Source organism: Bubalus bubalis, chromosome 10 (assembly GCF_019923935.1).
Source record: "Bubalus bubalis isolate 160015118507 breed Murrah chromosome 10, NDDB_SH_1, whole genome shotgun sequence".
Taxonomy (NCBI): Eukaryota; Metazoa; Chordata; class Mammalia; order Artiodactyla; family Bovidae; genus Bubalus; species Bubalus bubalis.
In genome coordinates this window covers 21,063,344-21,085,172 of record NC_059166.1, presented here as the reverse complement: position 1 = coordinate 21,085,172, position 21,829 = coordinate 21,063,344, and the positions used below count along the sequence as shown (strand labels likewise).

Sequence of the window (21,829 nt, the reverse complement as noted above, 5' to 3'; positions counted from 1 at the left end):
TACTGGAGTTTCAGCTTTAGCATCATTCCTTCCAAAGAAATCCCAGGGCTGATCTCCTTCAGAATGGACTGGTTGGATCTCCTTGCAGTCCAAGGGACTCTCAAGAGTCTTCTCCAACACCACAGTTCAAAACCATCAATTCTTTGGTGCTCAGCCTTCTTCACAGTCCAACTCTCACATCCATACATGACCACAGGAAAAACCATAGCCTTGACTAGACTAACCTTTGTTGGCAAAGTAATGTCTCTGCTTTTGAATATGCTCTCTAGGTTGGTCATAACTTTCCTTCCAAGGAGTAAGAGTCTTTTAATTTCATGGCTGCAATCACCATCTGTAGTGATTTTGGAGCCCAGAAAAATAAAGTCTGACACTGTTTCCACTGTTTCCCCATCTATTTCCCATAAATTGGTGGGACCGGATGCCATGATCTTTGTTTTCTGAATGTTGAGCTTTAAGCCAACTTTTTCACTCTCCACTTTCACTTTCATTAAGAGGCTTTTGAGTTCCTCTTCACTTTCTGCCATAAGGGTGGTGTCATCTGCATACCTTAGTTTAAACACTCTATTGCTAAAAATGCTCACCATCATCTGTACCTTCACCAAGTCATAATTTTGTTTGCTGATGGAGAGTCTTGCCTCAATGCTGATGACTACTGACCTGTTAGGATGGTGGCTGGTAAAGGCTGGAGTGGCTGTAGCAATTTCTTTTTAAAAAGACAACAGTGAAATTTGCCACGTCAATTGACTCTTTCTTTCATGAACAGTATTTCTGTAGCACACAATGCTATTTGATAGCCTTTGACCCATGACAGGACTTCTTTCAAAACTGGAGCTAATCTTCTCAAGCTCTGCTCCTGCTTTATCAATTAAGTTTATGTAATATTCTAAATATCCTCTTGTCATTACAGCAGTCTTCATGACATCTTCCCAGGAGTAGATTCTATTTCAAGAAACAACTCCTCATGGGGAAAGCCTTACCATGAGATTGAAGCAACTGAGCCACATCTTCAGGCTTCACTTCTAATTTGAGTTCTCTTGCTGTTTCTACCACATCTGCTGATACTTCTTCCAAGTCTTGAACCCCTCAAAGTCATCCATGAAGGCTGGAATCAACTTCTCCCAAACTTCTATTAATATTGATATTTTGACCTCTTTCCATGAATCACAAATGTTTTGAATGGCATCTAGGATGGTGAATCTTTCCCAGAAGGATAAAAAATATAATAATAATGAAAAAGTTTGAAGTATTGCAAGAATTACCAAAATGTGACACAGAGACATTGAGTGAGCAAATGTTGTTTATAAATGGCACCAATAGACTTGTTCAACACAAAGTTGCCACAAATCCTCAATGTAAGAAAAAAAAAAAAGTAACATCTGCAAAGCTCAATAAAGTGAAGTGGAATAAAGCAAGGTATACCTGTATGTGTGTTGCAGGGTATGGAGAATGCCAGCAAAGTTAATGCTTTCTAGATTAAAAGGGATGCCTATGGCTGACATTTCCACTCTTCCCTCTCCTTCCTTATATTCTACTGAATGCAGATGCAATGATTAGAATAGCAGCTGTAGCTTTGAGGGAAAAGCTAAGAAAATACAATGGCATCTTACCTGATATCCACAAGCTATGAACCATTATCACCATCACCTACCTATGAACTTTTTATAGCACAAAAACTAACCCTTATTTGTCTAAGCAATTGCTTGTTGTGTTTTCTGTTACTTGCAGCCTGTTGCCATGCCCTCCTCCAAGGGATCTTCCCAACCCAGGCATCGAATCCAGGTCTCCCACATTGCAGGTGGACTCTTTACTGTCTGAGCCACCAGCCTCCAAGAACACTGGAGTGGGTAGCCTATCCATTCTCCAAGGGATCTTCCCAACCAAGGAATCAAACCCAGGTCTCCTTCATTGCAGGCTGATTCTTTACCTGCTGAGCTACCATGGAAACCCAACCTGCAGTCTATTGCATTCCAAACTGTTTCTCAAACAGTCCACATTTTTTGGAGGGGGGAGATCCTCCTCCCTACTCTTCATACTGCTTCTATTACTTACAATCAGAGTCAAAGTCACTATAATTAATGCAATTTTAAACTATAAAAGAGGTATAAGGAAAGGAACAAGTGCCAAGAGAAAGAATAAAAAAGTATTTAAGAAAGACATGTGGGACTTCCCTGGTGGTTCAGTGGTTAAGAATCCTCGATTCACTGCAGGGGCATGGGTTTGATCTTTAGTCGGAGAACTATGATCCTATATGCCATGGGGAATGGCATCAATCAATAAATAAATATTTTTTTAAAAGAAGAAGAACGACTTGTAAGAAGAGACTTAACAAATAGATGGCAATGTGGAAAAGTTGAAGGAATGGTCTCCCACCTGCCTCCTTCCACCCTACCTTATCCCTAACATGAAATAACTATGTTCTCAATAGAGGACGGAATGGTTTTCCTGGAAAGGACCTGAGAAGAGGTGTAGGGTCTAGAGATCTGAACAGAACAGATCTTGAGATAACTATGTATTCATCAACTGACTAGAAGGTAAAAGAAAAAGGGAGCACCATTCAGGAATAGAATAGACTGAAATATTTCTACCTACAGTCACATTTTTGTTTGCTTTGTTTTGTTTTACTTTGTTAATGATAAGGACCAGGAGTCCTCTGGATTCTCACCCATTAACCCTAAATGAAGAAACCTTCCCCTCCACAAAATCTGCCAAATTACACGATATCCCATGAGTATACTTCCATTTAGAGGAGATTTTGGATAAACATAAACAACTTCAGCAGGGATCCAGCACAGTTGCTTCTACAAATCAACATAACCTTTATTCATAAATGTAAATGGTCACCTAAAGATTACCGGACACTTGAGGAAAACTTTTAGCATTAAAAATATATTGCTATGGGGAAAGGGACAAAAAGTTAATGCAAGACAAAAACAAATTCAATCAATTCTATTTAATGTCCTCAGAAAGATTTAAATATAAATTATCCATACCATAAGAAAAACCAGCTCTGGAAAAAAAAAAGAAAAGAAATCAGAGACTAACAGAAAAATGTGGGAGATTAAAAATGATTGTTAAAAAAAAAATTTTAAGTCTAGAATAAGAAGTAAATAATGGGATGGGTAGTATTAAAAACAAAACAGTGATCTGGAAACATAGTCGGGGAAATCTATCCAAACAAAAGATGGAAAACACAGGAGAAATGCTAAGAGATACTCACATAAAAGCAGATGGTACAGTATAATGAGTAATACATGTCAGAGGAAAGAACAGAGAAAACAGAGAGGGGAAAATAAAGAAACAATAGAAAGTTTCCATTAGTAAAAAAAATAATTCCTGGAATTGAAAAAGGCAACCAATTGTCAAGTCATAAGAACAACAACAACAAAAGACTGAGATACAACCTGGTAAAATAATGTAAGGAAAAGTTTTTAAGCTTCAAAGAGCAAAAAAAAAAAAGTACCGACAAAGAAATGGGCTTACTTTGACATAAGAATTATCAACTACAACTGGTGCTAGAAGCTACTGAGGCAGTGCCTTCAAAGCAAGCATTATTTTGAGACTAGAATACTCTACCAGATGACTAATCACATGTGAAAGCAAGATAAAGACCTTTTCAGGCATCTAAGAACTCAGGTAGTCTATCTCTCAGTTACTGTTTCTTTAAATTATTTGAGGATACGACTGAATGAAAGGACTAAGATATTCAAGAAAGTGGAAAATGTGGGATCCTAAACAATGCAACTAACACAGGAGTCCAAGTAAAAGCAACAACAATAATATAAATCCCAGATAGCTATGTTCAGAAAGATATATATCAATATTGGAAAATCTCATGGACGGAGGAGCCTGGTAGGCGACTTCACTTTCACTTTTCACTTGCATGCATTGGAGAAGGAAACCCACTCCAGTGTTCTTGCCTGGAGAATCCCAGGGACGGGGGAGCCTGGTGGGCTGCCGTCTATGGGGTTGCACAGAGTCGGACATGACTGAAGCAACTTAGCAGCAGCAGTGAAAATTAGAACAAAACCCCCAAATCTTCAAGGAACAGAATGTTTTCAAAAAGTGAGGAATTTGCATTCATCAGATAGTTCATTTAAACTAGGAAATTTTGAGGATCAATGTGCTGTTCCTGTTTTTAAAAAGTAACTAGAAAGTTTAAAGCAAGGTGTAAAAGAACATTGCCACTCAAATATAAAGTAAAATGAACTCTGATATCATTTTAAATAAAATCTGAGCATGATTTATAGTGTAAGAGAACTTTTCCTCCTAGTACATGGTTTCACGTCACAGAATTATATTTCTAAACTTTTTAATTAGTGTAATTACACTACTTGGTTCTGCAATAATTATTTCTCAATCATAATAGTAAAAATAACAACAAGTAACACTTATTTAACACTTAATATATGTCCTATCCTAAGCTCTTTAGATTTATTAGCCAGTTTGGTCCTTTCAACAATAGCACAGTAAAGTTAAGTGACTTGCCCAAGGTCACACACTGGTTGGTGAAGCTAGACATTCTGGCTCTAGAATCCCTGCTCTTAAATGTTGGCTATGCCGCTTCAGCAGCAGCATGCTGCTTCTCATTATGCTGTCTGTTCAACTTACAATTCTTCGAATCAACCTATCAGCCTAAAACAAAATGGCATAGTAACAATTATAAAACAAAATACAAATTATATAGAACTTAACACAGAAACAATGATTAACCAAAGTAAAGAAAAGGAAAGGAATGTGCAGGTGTTATTTTTCTTAACCTTTTATATATACATGGGCTCCCCAGGTGGCGCTGGTGGTAAAGAACCTGCCTGCCAATTCAAGAGACATAAGAGACACAAGTTCTATTCCTGGGTTGGGAAGATCTCCTGGAGGAAGGCATGGCAACCTACTCCAGTATTCTTGCCTGCAGAATCCCATGGACAGAGGAGCCTGGGGAGGGGGCCACAGTTTATAGGGCTGAAAAGTGTCAGACATGACTGAAGTGACTTAGCATGCACACATGCAACTTTCTATATAAAAGAAGCATAATACAGAAATTTCTATATAATAGAAAATCAACAGTAAACTACATGAGTATAATGTAAAATAATAATATAAAAATCAGCAGGGAGGGGAGAGATAATGAACCTGAGCTAAACTTTTCATATTTCACAGCAAGTAAGATGATTAATTTTATACGTATATAGTAGCTGTTGTCAGTAGACATTGTCTAATTTTAAAGTGTAACATATAATTCATGTGGCAACTCTCAGAAAACCTAAAAACAGAAAAATTCAAGTGGATACATTAAGAAATTCAGAAGAATATCTGAATTTAGGAGAATTCAGAAAAACTAAAAATAGAAAAGGAGGAGGGCTGGGGAAAGGGAAGATCTTTGTTTCTAACCATCTTAATTTTTATTAAAATTATCAGATATTACTTTATTATGAAAATATGCAATACTATTAACAATAGAATATCCTATAAATAAGGGCGTAATCAATGAGAGCACCTTTCAATTCTGGCATGGTAACAGAAAAGGACAATAAATGGTACCAGACTATGAAACTCAGTAGGGTACAAAAAGAGGAACAAGGATAACATATAAACATATTACAGAACACTCATGCTCTTTGCTGATTCTTTGTTTCCACATCACTATGGGCACTCCAGTACTTTTGCCTGGAAAATCCCATGGACGGAGGAGCCTGGTAGGCTGCAGCCCATGGGGTCGCTAAGAGTCGGACACGACTGAGTGACTTCACTTTCACTTTTCACTTTCATGCTTTGGAGAAGGAAATGGCAACCCACTCCAGTGTTCTTGCCTGGAGAATCCCAGGGTCAGAGGAGCCGAGTGGGCTGCCGTCTATGGGGTCGCACAGAGTCAGACACGACTGAAGTGACTTAGCAGCAGCAGCATGGGCTAAATGGCCCACTATTTCATATAAACTTCCCCAGGGACCTTTCATCTGCTTTAGACAACCACTGAACCACACACACTCCAGTCCCCTACTCTGTACGTTTCATTTAAAGAAAGGGCTGTCTATATTCACACACGGGCGGGAGTCTACACGTGGCATCACTTTTTCAGGGAATAATTTGGCAGCCCTTATTCCCTGGTGGTAAAGATGGTAAAGAATCTGCCTGCAATGCAGAAGACCTGGGTTGGGTTCCTGGGTGGGGCAGATCACCTGGAGAAGAGAATGACAACCCACTCCAGTATTCTTGCCTGAAAAATTCCATGGACAGAGGAGCCTGGCGGGCTACAGTCTATGGGGTTGCAAAGAGTCGGGCACAACTGAGCAACTAACACTACTACTACTACTGAAATGTAAAACACGGCTACTCTTTGACCTAACAATTTCACTTCTCAGAATCTACCCTACAAGGACATTCCCAAATCCTCAAAGAGAACTTTATACAAGGACTTTCAATTAAGCTGTTAGTGTTTATAACAGAAGCAGATGGAAAGCAATCTAAATGCACACTGGTAGATACAGAATATTTCGTTACCATATAGAAAATGAAATACATCTACATGGAGTAACACTGAAAAGTATTTTGCAACATGTTGCAGAGCAAAAAGAAGCAAGAAGGTGAATAATATATTATACAACTTGTGTATGAGATAAACAGACACGTCATGTATTGGTATACATGGGCTTAGGGTGAGTGGAGCAAACAAGTTTTTATTTTTGTACATGTTTTTGCTTTTTTTTTTTTTTTTTTCCAGCCACCAGGTATTGGTTTTGTATTTTAAGAAATCGGAGCATATCTCCACTGCCAAATTATGCTGTGCTTAGTCGCTCAGTCGTGTCTGACTCTTAGTGACCTCATGGGCTGTAGCCCGCCAGGCTCCTCTGTCCATGGGATTCTCCAGGCACGAATACTGGAGTGGGTTGCCATGCCCTCCTCCAGGGAACGGAGAAGGCAATGGCACCCAACTCTAGTACTCTTGCCTGGAAAATCCCATGTCCATGGGGTCGCTGAGAGTCGGACACGACTGAGCGACATCACTTTCACTTTTCACTTTCATGCATTGGAGAAGGAAATGGCAACCCACTCCGGTGATCTTGCCTGGAGAATCCCAGGGACGGGGGGAGCCTGGTGGGCTGCCGTCTATGGGGCCGCACAGAGTCAGACATGACTGAAGCGACTTAGCAGCAGCAGCAGCAGCCTCCAGGGGATCTTCCCGATCCAGGGATCGAATCCAGTTCTCCCGCACTGCAAGCGGATTCTTTACCTTCTGGGACATCAGGGAAGCCACAATTTCCGGGCTTTGAAAAAAAATTTGAAAAGAGAAAACGCTCAACATCTTGCCATTTGTTCAGTCTCAAATGGAAAAGAAGAAAAACAAAATACACTAAGCAGCATGCTGCCGTTTAGGATTAGCAAAAAGGCTAGCTTTACTGGGTGGGTCATTTTTTAGTGAATTGGGGCAGGAAAATGAGGGCACAAAAACAGTCACGGCGGAGTTGAGGAGCAAAACCCAGGAGCGGCGGGGCCCAGGGAGCCCGGGGACGCCCTCAGAGAGGACGCGGGGGGCCAGGCGGGCGGAGGCCGGAGCGCCGGGGTAGCGGGGGCAAGACACCAGGTCCCAGGTGTGTGGGAAAGAGGCCGGAGGGGCAGAGACCGAACGGACGGCAGACCGGGAACACAGCCTCCACCAGGGGAACTCGTCGGGAGCGGGACGCCCGGCTGGTGGCGACAGCTGGGCGGCCAGACCAAGGTCAGCCCGGGGCGCCCGGGCAGTCCGGGCGGCGGGCAAAGCCCGAGACCCAGGCCGAACGCCCGGGGAGCCGCGGCGGAGACAGTGGAACCCGCCCCAGGCCGAGGCCGGGGCCCCCGGGTGAAGGGCGGCACAGCAGCCCCCGTACCTTCCCAGGAGAGCTCTCCTCCCGGCTCGCGCTTCAGGAACTTGTACCAGAACGTGTCCACGCGGCCCGGCTCCGCCCCGTCCTGCGCCGCCTCCTCGGCCGCCAACTCCACCTCCCCGAGCCATAGGCCCGGCTCCTGCAGCGCCAGCGCGCCAGCGCCCGCCGCCGTGCCCGCCGGCCTCAGACGCACGGCCCCGCCCGGCTCCCAGCGCCCCAGCTCGGGCCGGGACCCCACGACCAGCAGCTCCGGCCCGGCCCCGACCACGGCGGGCGACACCACCACCCCGAAGCGGAATCGCATGGCGGCGGCGGGCGGCGCAACTCCGGGTCCCCCCTGTCCCTGCGACCGGCGGACGCGGCCCGAGCGCTAGGCGGACGCGGCGATTGGGTCCCAGGCGCCGGCGAGGACACGTGCGAGGCTGCACCTTTTTTGGGCTGCATCACGCGGCCCAGGAGCCCGAGCCTGATCCAGGCCGGGGCCTCTGGCCGCGGGAGGTGGTTCACTGCGGCCACGACCCGTCGCGCCGGGAGAAGGAGGCTGCCTCTTCTAGCGGCTCCGCGGTTGGCTGGGGACCCGGGGAAAGCGGAAAAAAAAAAAAAAAAAAAGTTTAGGAAAGCAAACTCCCCATAAACTCCGAGATTTTCCAGTGACCTTTCCAAAAGACTCGAAATTATTTCTGTGAGTATAGGAATAATGTGGTCTTTTCTATCAAAGAATATAATCAACTTCCTTCCTAGGAAACCCACGCCATTTTGTAGTCTTAAGTTCCTGTACTGCATGGCAAATGGGAAAAGGGTGGAAATAGTGACAGATTGCCTCTTCTTGGGCTCCAGACTCACTGCAGACTGTGACTGTAGCCATGAAATCGGAATAGGACTGCTTCTTGCCAGGAAAGCTATAACAAACTTAGTGTGTGGGAAAGCAGAGACATTACCCTACCCACAAAGGCCGATTTAGTCAAGGCTGTGGTCTTCCCAGTGGTCACTTTCGGTTGTGAGAGCTGGACCTGGACCATAAGAAAGGCAGAACCCAAAGGCAGAATACCTTCAAACTGTGGTGCTGGACCAGACACCTGAAAGTCTCTTGGACAGCAAGAAGATCAAACCAGTCAATCTTAAGGGAGATCAACCCTGAATAGTCACTGGAAGGACTGATGCTGAAGCTGAAACTCTGGTATTTTGGTTATCTGAAGCGAACAGACAACTCATTGGAAAAGTCCCCAATGCTGGGAAAGATTGAGGGCAGAAGGAGAAGAGGGCATCAAAGGAGGAGGCATGACCGATGCAATGGACATGACCCTGGGCAAATGTCCAGAGATAGTGAGGGACCGAAATGCCTGGCGTGCTGCAATCCATGGGGTCGCAGAGAGTCGGACAGGACTGGGCGACTGAACAACAATTAGGAAAGTTCCTGTAGCCAAGCTGCACGTGTTGGTAGGTTCCCGCGTTGCAAGCGGATTCTTTACCAACTGAGCCACCAGGGAAGCCCCTCCCCCACCCAGATGCTTCATTTGTTCCCAGCCACCTCACTTGGCAGCTGCTTCACTTGATTTAGCCAATCGCTCTGGATTGTGCTACCATGCTCCCATCAATCCAAGTTGTTGTTGTTCAGTCCCCCAGTCCTGTGCGAGTCTTCAGGGTCCCAAGGACTGCAGCACGCCAGGACTCCCGGTCCCTCACCATCTCCCAGAGTAGGGTGCAACATGTCAGGGATAAGCTCGGAGGGGAGCAGACTTCCCGCTCAGTGTGATTGCCCGCCAGACTGTTGTCCAGTATTTTTCTTATTCTCCCCGGCACGAGTGGGATTAGATTTCCAACAATTGGGGAGCTCGTCGGGGATCCACATCACCTGGAGAGGTCGAATGAACTACCCACACCTACCAGTAGCTAAGAAGCACCTCTTCTGGGGATATTTCTCCCACGAGGGAAACGGCTGGAGACAGAATTGAAGCTACTGGAAAAGAGTGCAAGAAACCTCTAAAGAAAGAAAGGTGGGGGGGAGTGGGTGGGCGTGGTGATGAGCCTCCAGTCAAGTGCACACAATCAGAGATGTGTGCAGTGCTAACTCGCTTCAGTTGTGTCTGATTTTGCAACCTATGGACTGTAGCCCACCAGGCTCTTCTGTCCGTGGAATTCTCCGGGCAAGAATACTGGAGTGGGTTGCCATGCCCTCCTCCAAGAATCAGATGACAGGGATGGGTAGTAAGAATTCTTCTTTAGGCAAGAAGGATTCCAAGGGGAAAAAGGCCAACAACGAGATTCCCCTAGACAGTCCCCTAGGACACATGCTCCAACATTGGGGAGATAATCCTAGGACAAAAGGGAAACAACAGATGGTAAAGTATTTCTGTTTCATTTGGACTCAAGAACCTATGTTGAAACCATCAGTATTTTGGCCTAAGTTTGGGTCAGATGAAGACTGGATCTTCCAATTGCCTATAGAATTTGTTAATGACAAGAATCCGGTTGCCCAGGAAGAAATAGATTATGTTCTTTGTTGGAGAAAGGGGCCAGTGGTTCTATTCCCCTTAAAGATGGAACTTTATTTTTTTACTCTCATGCATTGGAGAAGGAAATGGCAACCCACTCCAGTGTTCTTGCCTGGAGAATCCCAGGGACGGGGGAGCCTGGTGGGATTTGCCTCATCCTTATAACCCAGGAGGCCTACAGCCTGAACTGCCCAGGAACAGCCTGAACTGCCTCAGATAGAAGAGGAAACAAGAACAGAAGAGAGGGAAATCGAGATGGCCACTATGGCCTCAGCATCATCTCCAGCACTGTTCCCCTCCCTTCCTCCATTGAGGAAGGAGATAAAACAATGTAAAATGGACATTCAAAGTTTACCCTTCCCCCCAAAAAGAGAGAAACCTCAGGCCCTCTACTTCCTCCGAGAAGTTCCCCTAGGAGGAAAGGGAACTGGATTTGTGGACATCCTCCTTACCAGCTCCAAGTTTCAAGAACTGAAGAAAGAACTGAAGCCCCTATTAGAGGATCCACCTGGGGTTGCAGACCAGCTAGATCAACTTCTAGGCCCCCAAATTTTCACATGGGCCGAGCTTTTGTCTATCTTAGGTGTTGTATCTTCTGGCAGCCATGGCCGGCCGATTGGAAACGGGAATACCCAGCTGGCTCAAATGCCTTAGTAGCTGAAGTGAAATTCCCTAACCAAGAAGCCACAATAGGATAATAACAATCCTGAACATAGGGGTAATATGAGAGATCTCAGGGACCTAATTATAAAAGGGATCAGAGAGTCAGTTCCCCAATCCCAAAATATTACTAAGGCCTTTGACATCCAGCAAGGAAAAGATGAAGGGCTGGTTGAATTTCTGAGTAGGTTAAAAGACCAAATAAGAAAATACTCTGGATTGAATTTAGATGATCCTCTTGACCAAAATATGTTAAAATTCCATTTTGTAACTAATATTTGGCCAGATATTTCTAAGAAATTACAGAAATTAGACAATTGGAAATATAGAAGTTTAGAAAAATTAAGAGAAGCCAGAAGGTATATGTAGGTAGGGATGAAGAAAAATAAATAAATAATTAATGTTAGAAACCAAATTTCCTTGGACCAAGTGCCTCCCAATTACTCTTCTCAGAATCAGAACTGCCCCTCATAAGAATACTGAATTATCCCCATATGAGATGCTGTACTGGTTACCATATTTGGGTCAAATTGCTGACCTGCCAAGCATGGAAACTAAAGACCAATTTCTGAGAAATATATACTTGGCCTCTCCTCTACTCTGCCTTCTCTTAAGTTGCAGGGCCTGTTGGTTGGCTCAGGCTCCATCCTTGGATTTCTCATGCATCCTCATCAGCCTGGTGATCGTGTTCTGAGAAAAACCTGGAAGGAAGACAAACTCAAACTGACCTGAGAAGGACCTGATAAGGTACTGCTCATGAAGGAAACAGTTGCTCGCACTGCAGAGAAAGGTTGGACTCATTACAGGAGAATCAAACGGACTCCATCCCCTAACAAAAAAGAACAATTGGCTATGGTCCAGCACCCAATCCTACAAAGCTGTCTTTGAAAAGGCCTTAATATCCTTCTTGGTCATTCTATATACCAAGATGCCGATTGTTGGGGACAGCCCTTATCAGGTCAACTTAATTATTAATGTGACCATGAGCATGGATCCCCTAACTTTGAAATTTGATGCTTTCCAGGTCTTGCCTTCTGGTGGCCTACACAGCCAAAAACAGCTATCTGAAGAACATAAGTACCTTTGTCCTGAACCATATTGGGCATGTCAGGAAATGATCCATGCCAACTCCCTTGCTATAGTTTGGCCAAAGTATGGTGGACTACCCAGGATTGGTTACACGGCTGAGCCATATAAAGCAGCTCCCACCCTAGTGGAACTAAAAGATTATCCCTGGCAAGGGGCGTACCCCGAGATGATTATGGGAATCTACAATGTAACCCACTGTTGTTAACAGTCAAACCAGAGATAAGCATCCATCTCTTGAGCATTGGTATGGACTAGGGGCAGACCTATCTGGGAGGTATCCACTGGGAACGTTAGCTATTCAGCTTGTTAAAAATTTTACCTCCTCATTAGTGACATAGACCCAGAACTCTGAACAAACTTGACTCTCAGTTCCTAATGACCCTACTAAGGTCACCGTGGTAGAGGTGAAGGATTTACACCAAACCCTAGAGCAAAGCTAGAAACCAGATAGCAAAGGGATTAGAACCGGTATTATTCTGATGGTCCACCATCAATAAAAATGTGGATTGGATAAAGTATATTTATTATAACCAGCAGAGGTTTGTCAACTATACTAGATACACTATCAAGGGAATAGAAAACAATTAGACTCAACCAGTAAGATGACCAGGGAGACACACTGGTCTTAGACATGATCCTGGCAGAAAAGCAGGGAGTATGTGTTATGCATGTGTGCGTACTCAATCGCTTCCATCATGTCTGACTCTTTGTGACCCTATAGACTGTAACCTGCTGGGATCCTCTGTCCATGGGATTCTCCAGGCAAGAATACTGGAGTGGGTTGCCATTTTCTTCTCCAGAAGATCTTCCCGATCCAGGGATCAAACCAGCGTCTCATGGGTCTCATGCCTTGGAGGCAGATTCTTTACCACTGAGCCACCAAGGAAGCCTGTATGTGTCATGATAGGAGGTCAATGTTGTACTTTCATACCCAACCATGCCGCCCCTTATGGCACAACAACAAGAGCCCTGCAAGGTCTTACCACCTTGGCTAATGTGTTGGCTGAAAATTCAGGGATAGATAATCCTTTCTCCATCCTGATTGGTTCAGCAAATGGAAAGGTATAAATACCTTTCCATTTGCTGAACCAAATGTATTTCCATTTGCTGTCCTGACCTCCCTAATCATTGTATTTGGAGCATGGCCCTAGTAGAATGTTGTATAATTCCATGCATTAGAGGTCTTGTGTTAAGAATAATAGAAACTGCCCTTTCTAAACAGTCTGCAAAAGACCATCAGAACACCTCAGAACATGAACTCCAGACCTTCCATAGGTCATTTACTCTCTGGGCCTCAGGTTCTTACCTGTGAATTGAGGAATAAAATAATGACCTATAAAGCCCCTTCCAGCTCTAAAAGTTCTCTGGTTAGTGCAAGAGGCACTACTCAGAGCCATGATCTCATGCAAAAACATTTCATACTTTTCTCTTGTCTAGACCAATGTGATGTCTGAAATGACACATGATCACTTTTTTTTTTGGAAGAATGTTATAATACTTTTAGTATGTATAAAATGGGTTTACAGTAAACATTTTCAAGCTTTTCCAAGGTAAAACAAACCAAAAATAAAAAATGGTAATTCTATGACTATAAATTTATAGCTTTGATAATTTTTAAATGGCATAAAATAAAACCTTTTGCTTTAAGTTTGCTTCCAGTAAAAGTCAGTAATATTTTTTCAACTTAAAACATCATTTTGGGCCCGGAAACACAGGCTGTTTGTTCACAAGAAAACTGTTGGGGATGGGGTGCAGAGGACAGGGGCTTTAATTTTGGTCACTGCCTTAAGAAAACCAGTTGTCCTGTTTACATATTTGTGACTTTTTGATTCTTCATTAAAATTTTCCTCGTGGTCTTAGCATGTCTGTATTCACCAGCACTTAAGATATCAATCTTCTGTGAACTAAAGACACTAAAGGATACCTTTTTACCAGTATTGAAAAGCTTGTGGGTTACAGTCCATAGGGTCACAAAGATTCAGACACTACTGAACACCCACTCACTTGCTTAAAGCTTGCAAATAGTTGGGGAGAAAGTCAACATTTCATGCCTTCAGAATATCATAAGTAAAACAAAGAAGTACAAATATGTAACCTACAAACTCAGTCTCTCAGTGGAACAATTAGTAAGCTATTAATACATTTCATTTTAAATATTGATATTCCAGTCAGTGTTTGGTTAGTTGCTAAGCATAAGGATAAACACAAAGAAAATTGTGAAGACAGAAGAGCTGGCCAAATACGGCTAATTTGGTAGCAAAGTAGACATTAAATCACAGTGGAAGTGAGTCAGTGTATTCAAATTGCTGTTACACAATATTCTCAGGGTAATTTCGGGAAAATGAGAGTGCTTTGGGCATGCAAAGACCCTGGAAGCTGGCAGTCTAGACCTTTCTTGAGTTCTGTATGCTGCCCGTGCTGTGTGGGTTCCAGATGGCATTATTCCCACTGGCTCTTCCAGAGGGAATACTACCCATTCTGGAGATGAAACAGTAGCAAGAAACGAAAACAATGTATTTGTTCAATAGACATTATTTCCTTTTCTCCTCTCTCCTCATAAAGAAGTTGAGTAACAGTTGGAAGCACCATTTTTAAGGCCCTAAACAAAATTTGTAACGGCTTATTTTTGGCAATGGCACCCCACTCCAGTACTCTTGCCCGGAAAATCCCGTGGATGGAAGAGCCCGGTAGGCTGCAGTCCATGGGGTTGCAAAGAGTCGGACACGACTGAGCGACTTCACTTTCCCTTTTCACTTTCATGCATTGGAGGAGGAAATGGCGACCCACTCCAGTGTTCTTGCCTGGAGAATCCCAGGGACGGAGCAGCCTGGTGGGCTGCCATCTTATGGGGTCGCACAGAGTCGGACACGACTGAAGCGACTTAGCAGCAGCAGCAGCATTTTTGGCATGAATTTAAATATAGTATAAAAGTGCTAGCTACATTGTACCCTTGGTAAAATGCAATTGGGAAGAGAGACAGATATGGATTAAAAGACATATTTTAAAGTCTCATCCACACTTTGTCAATCATTTGAACTTTTTAACAGTGATAATTAGAATATCTATGGAGCCCTTTTTTATGTGCCAGACACAGGGTTTTCATATCCATATTATCTCATTTAATTCTCTCACCACTCTTATAAGATGACTGCAGTGGTTGTCCTCATTTTTATATGTGAGGAACCAGGCTAGAGAGGTCTAGTCAACACAGCAAGGAAAGGGCAGAACCACGCGCTAAAAGACATCCATTGAGCTCATAGTTAAAGATAATTTAATATAATATTTGTTTTCTGATAATTAAATCATTTACAGAATTTGAAATCCCAACATATTTAAATAGGTTATTCCCCTTTAGTTCTTAAAAAATGAACTTTATGTAATTATTTCCTGTAACAAAATTCATGCTTAGGAATAATTGGAACAGATGAATCATAAGTGGCAGTCTTAACTGATCAATGAGTCTGTAAAAAACATAAATATCTTGGTATTTAATGTGAATTTGCCCTCAGGTGATAGAAAAATGGTAACTTTTAATCCCTTAATATGCCTATCTTGTTGGCAGTGGAAACAGATTTAAGAAGGCAGTATGAAAAAATTTACCAATCATTAAGCTGTGTTATTTCCAGCTCCTTTTCCTTGTTGTCTATGTGAGATTTCTTTTTACAATTCAATAACTGAGGATACTTATTAAAAGAGATTATTTATGAAACCCATTTGGGATCAGATTCTTGATGTTATAATGACCAGCTGAATTAGGGCAAGAATTAGAACAAGAATTAGCTCAGCAGAGTAACATAATTCTGATAATAATTTTTAAAAGACAAAACTAATTTGTTGTCATTTAATTTCATTTCTGTAGTGTTATCTCCTATATAACTACAATATATCTTCACAGATGGGTGATAAGTTCAAATTTAGAGTTTGAGGATCCAATTCAAATGTAAATTCTTTCAAAGCTCCCTCAGGGAAAGCTATTACTGGGATCTGGTGATTTCTGTTTTCTGAAGCAATCTTTCACTAGTCAGTGAGTTATCATAAATCTTTCCTTATAATATTGTGTATGTATTCACACACTCACTGATGTAAAACATATTTCAACCAAGTAGTTTAGAAACCATTATAAGGATTAGTTTATTACTTGTCAGAATATACTGAATTAAATGTGTCACATACTACTGCCAATTGTGTAGCTTAAAAAAAATAACAAAAGGAAAAACAAACAAAAAACCTTCCAGAGAGAATTTGAATACAGCTTAAAAATGTTTGCATATTGCAGCTTCTCTTCCGGCTTGGAAAACTGTAGGTTAAGCTACTTGAAATCTCTTTGAGTATCTGGAGCAGTAGAAGGATTTGAACTCTACCAAGGCTTTGTTCAAAAATCCCACAACATTTCTCAACTATTTAAAAAATCCATGTTCCTTTTTGATATATGTAAAAAATCTTCTATCTCCAGGAGATTCCAATAATTCCATTTCCCACCCCCGCACAGTCATAGGGAAGTACTGCATTTTCAATGCATCATCAACAACAGCTAGTTTTGTCATGCTTATTTCTCTGTAATGTATACAATCAAAAAGGTTAATTTTTAAAATGCTCCAAGTATAAGATGACAATGAAACGCATACCTTTTCCAAAGGCATTAACTTTGCCCCTTCCCTCACACATTCCTTCCCACTCTCTGAGTTGTGAAATCCACATGTCTTCCTGGAATTTCTCAATTGGGAGCTTCTATTCAGCAGGTCAGCCTGGTTTTTGTTAGGCAATGACCTCAGCTGACTTTTCCTATGGAAAGGAGAGAGCCAAGCTAGATGACCGGACCTTGAGGTTAGAGACACCAGCTTAGAGTTCCTTCAGTGGTAAAAAAAGATCCTCCTAGGGCCCGTATAACTTGCATGGCAGACTAATTAACACCTTTCTCCAGGAGGGTAGAGAGCCTGATAACGCAACACTTGGGAATAAAACAGCAGTAGGTAGAAGGGATGATTTAAAACTCCCAAGGGAACTTTCAAAGTGTTTGTGAAAAAGGAAAGAGGTTAGCTGAAAGCAGAGCTGGCTCGTTTATCCTTAAATGGAGAATGGAGATTGAGGTAGGAGAGGAGGACGGTTGTTGGGGGTGAGGGGAGGCCAGGAGGCAAACCTGACAGCACTTTTTCAGAATTTGAATGCACTGTAATTTACCCTTTGCATATTTTTCCTAAACACTGTATTATATGTCTTTATATTAAGTATGTGTGTTAATCACTCAGTTATGTCTGACTCTTTGCAACCCCATGGACTGTAGCCCACCAGGCTCTTCTATTCATGGAATTCTCCAAGCAGGAATACTGGAGTGGGTTGCCATCTCCTCCAGAGGATCTTCCCAACCTAGGGATCAAACCCAGGGCTCCTAAATTGCAGGCAGATTCTTTACCATCTGAGCCACCAGGGAAAGTGAAAGTGAAGTTGCTCAGTCATGTCCGACTCTTTGCCATCCCATGAACTGTAGCCTACCCGGCTCCTCCATCCATCCATGGGATTTTCCAGGCAAGAGTACTGGAGCGGGTTGGTATTTCCTTCTCCAGAGGGATCTTTCCGACCCAGGGATTGAACCCAGGTCTCCCGCATTATAGGCAGACAATTTTACCGTCTGAGCCACCAGGGAAGTCCTATTAAGGAAGCCCTATGGACTGTGAAGAAAGCTGAGCACTGAAGAATTGATGCCTTTGAACTGTGGTGTTGGAGAAGACTCTTGAGAGTCCCTTGGACTGCAAGGAGATCCAACCATTCCATTCTGAAGGAGATCAGCCCTGGGATTTCTTTGGAAGGAATGATGCTAAAGCTGAAACTCCAGTACTTTGGCCACCTCATGCGAAGAGCTGACTCATTGGAAAAGACTCTGATGCTGGGAGGGATTGGAGGCAGGAGAAGGGGATGACAGAGGATGAGATGGTTGGATGGCATCAATGACTTGATGGACGTGAGTCTGAGTGAATTCCGGGAGTTGGTGATGGACAGAGAGGCCTGGCATGCTGCAGTTCATGGGGTTGCAAAGAGTTGGACATGACTGAGCGACTGAACTGAACTGAACTGATATTAAGTATAAATACTTTAAACATGAAACGGTTTAGGGTGCCTATTTCTGAAGTGGGAAGAAAACGGCAGGCAGAAAGTTGGTGTGACAACATTCCTTTACTTCACCACCAGCTGGACAAAGGCCAGGATCCTAGAGAGAAGGTAGGCATTGGTGGGAACCATAGGGAGAAACCTGAGGGGAACCCCACTAGCCTTCAAGAGGAAAGAAAGGATAAAGCAGGATCTGAGTAAATGCCGTGGGCCTTCCCCAAATCTCTATTTCTTTTCAGGGCTCCCTGGAAATGCAGAAATAGGTTAGAAGGAGGGCACATCTTCATATTTTAATTAATGGAACCAGCCACTTTTTAAAGAAATATACTTGTCCAAGCAGGCACTATGGACATTGCCAAAGTAAAATTTTCCAGAATGAATCTGCTGCAAATTAATAAGGGAACCAGCAGGACGGTAAAGATGATTGAAAAACAATTCAAGAAACAAAGTCTATAGACACTAAAAAATTGCTAGATCACTAGGTTAGATACAAAATTGATTAATTTCCCACTGAGCAATAAAACTGTGACCTTTAGATTTCTCTGTTCCACCACACAGAAATCAATTTCATCTTTAAACACCAAACATTTACAAAATTTAATATCTAACTTTAAAGGTAGGGTCTTAATCAATGACAAACAGTAACATAAATCAAGGCAGGAAAAATAATTCTTGAATGCATATGATGGACACTGTTCCCGTCTGCCTGACATGCAGTCAACTTGCATCTTACTTCTAAGTTTTGAATACTTTTTCCTAACAATATACAATAATAATAATAACTTCTCATTTATTGAGCTCTGAGCTACTATGAGGTAGGTTCCGTGCTGGGTGTTTACCATACCTCATCTTACTTAACCTTCTCCACACTTCCACAACATAATTATGATCTCCATTATACAGAAGGATGAAAGTTTCTGAAACATTAACTGATTCGCCTCAGGCCGTACAGCTGATACGTGACAGAGCCAGGGACTGTACTCAGGAACGTCTTCTCCAGCATATGGTTGTGCGGCTCACATGTTGCACAGAAGCACTGAGCTGGAGGCATCAGTGGAGCTGAAACGCAGCCCATGCTGCACTTGCAAACCCTTTTAATCTGTGTCCTTTTTTCTTCCCATAAAACACCTGCTCCTTGGTAAGCCTAGTACCACAGAGTAAATCCATAGAAAGCCATGGGGGCTGGGAGTACTAGGGTGACACACATCACTATTTCCTTCTCCCAGAGGAAAATATTCCCGGTTCTTACAAAGGTATATGTGTAAGCTAAAGCCCTGATTCCAAAGTAAGAAAACAAGCCGATTAAAAGATGGGCAGAACTAAATAAGCATTTTCCCAAAGAGGACATGCAGATCATCAACAGGCACATGAAAAGATGCTCAACATGGCTAATAATCAGGCAACTGTTAACCAAGACCACAACAAGCTGTCACCTCACACCTGTCCAAACAGCTGTCATCAAAAAGAGCGCAAATATCAAAGGTTGGCGAGGATGTGGAGAAAAGGGAACCCTCATACACCGTCAGTGTGAATGTAAATTTGTGTAGCCACTGTGGAAAATAGTACAGAGGATTCTCAAAAAACTAAAAATAGAGCTACCGTATGACCTAGCAATTCCACTCCTGGGTATCTAGTCAAAAAACACAAAAGCACCAATTTGAAAAGAAGCATGCCCTCCAGTTTTCATGGCAGCATTATTTACAATAGCTAAGATATGGGGGCAACCTAAGTATCCATCAGCTGATGAATGGATAAAGAAGATGTGACATATATATACAACGAAATACTACTCAGCCATAAAAAAATTGTAGCAACATGGATGGACTTAAAGGACATTAGGCTCAGTGAAATAAGTCAGAAATACAAATACCGTATGATATCACTTACATGTAGAATCTAAAGACCACAACAAACTAATGAATATAACAAAAAAGAAGCAGACTCACAGAGAGGACAAACTAGTAGTCACTGGAGACGGAGAAGTAATATAGGGATAGAGGTTTAAGATGGACAAACTATTAGGTGTAAAAGAGGCTACAAGGATATATTGTAAAACATGGGGAATATAGCCAATCTCTTATGATAACTATAGATGGAGTATAACCTTTAAAAATTCTGTATCACTGTATTATACATCTATAACATAATATTGTACATCAATTTTTTAAAAGTAAATGAACAAAAACAAAGGCAGCAGTCTGCCACATAATATGTTCATAGACACAGTATCACCGTGCAGAGTTTGTGTACGAAGGAAGAACGGGACAGAGGGAACAAGAAAAAGCATTATTTTTTAAAAAGTGAAAAAAAAAGATATCTGTTTAGACACAGTTTGGTAAATATTAATATTTTCACTCATTAGGACAGATCCTTTGCAAAAATTACAGCTCTAAGCAGATTATATATATCAGCCTGGAAAAAAAAAAGTATCTAGCTAGATGTAGAACAGTAGTCTAGATGTTATATACATTCTCTATGATGAGATTATCTGCCTTTGGAGGTCTACCAAGTGGAGGAGTCTGCACCCTCTGCTAAGACTTAGAGAACTAGAGGCTTCACAGTCATTCTGTAGCTCCAGGAACTCCAAGAGATGAATGAAGCAGGGAACAAAAATTCTACTGCTTCCTTCCTTAAAAGGAGGCCAGAAGAGGCTGTGATGAGGGAAACAGTTTTCTGAACCTGACTTAGCAGTTTCCACTTCAACTTATCAATATAAATATGAACCAGATGGAGCGAGGTGCTATTTTCTCCATGCCACCACACGCAAAAAAAGAGCTTGCAGGATGCACCCCCAAAAAAGCAAGTGAACTGTTGTATTGCCCCTTTAAATCACATGAATTGTGAACTCTGCTTTTCAAAGAAAACAGACATAAACTTGGTTTCTAAAAATCTAGAAGAGACTTTGTTCGCTTCACCATACACTAAAGTTCTAATTTGTACTTTACAGTGGTAGATAGGAAAAATAACCATTTCATTTTTTTCAAATCCCTCCCCCAAAAGCAACTAATTCATATCAGAAAATCAATATACAAATACTGTTGAAGTTGACAGCACTGGATTAGGCAACTTGGACTTCATAAATATATGATCCTTGCCCTCAAGGAGTTTATGGTGTAGTCATTGGAGACAAACACAAGTGAAAAATAGATTTACAGCACAGATATTATTTTTAATATAAGGATACTAAATTACTTGTAACCGAGCAATGACTGACAACTAGAAACAGAAATCAAAAAGGTCTGAACAGGACTGAAAGACCAAGGACCTGGACGGTTGGGTCTGATAGTCAGGTCATTAACAACTTGGAAGCACAGCATGGGAGAGACAGCAAACAAGAGATGGAGATAAGGGGACACAGATATCCCAAGTCAGGGGACTGCACCCACAAAAGCGGAAGCAGAAAACCTCAAAGCATGTTTAAGGTAAAGTCATTTTAAAGGAGCAAAGGATAAGGATTCCGGAAGTTGGTTTTCTAAAATAATTATATAACAGACATGGATTTTGCCTTACTCAGTTACATTTTAGAGTAGTCATGCACTTTATTTCACATGTTTCACATACCACAATTTGGTTTTTTTCTGTCTTTATTGAATGTGTGACAATATTGCTTCTGTTTTTTACGTTTTGCTTTTT

The 21,829-nt window shown here is 42.2% G+C and overlaps 1 protein-coding gene and 1 long non-coding RNA gene across 5 annotated transcripts in view; one reads left to right on the top strand and one right to left on the bottom strand.

Annotated features, from left to right (window-relative positions):
* Positions 1-8,376, bottom strand: part of EPM2A (EPM2A glucan phosphatase, laforin) — a 113,505-nt gene extending 105,129 nt beyond the window's left edge. For 2 of the 4 annotated variants that reach the window (XM_025294434.3, XM_044924135.1), the window contains exon 1: positions 7,857-8,275. In XM_025294434.3, coding sequence (XP_025150219.2) covers positions 7,857-8,157 — 301 coding nt within the window. In that variant the 5' untranslated portion in view covers positions 8,158-8,275. The other 2 variants (XM_044924133.2, XM_044924134.2) reach the window with 2 other exon arrangements.
* LOC123327659 lies at positions 8,254-13,689 on the top strand. The gene is made up of 2 exons (XR_006542295.2): positions 8,254-8,535; positions 11,627-13,689. It is a non-coding gene; the product is annotated as an uncharacterized LOC123327659 (long non-coding RNA).
* The last annotated feature ends 8,140 nt before the right edge of the window (positions 13,690-21,829 follow it).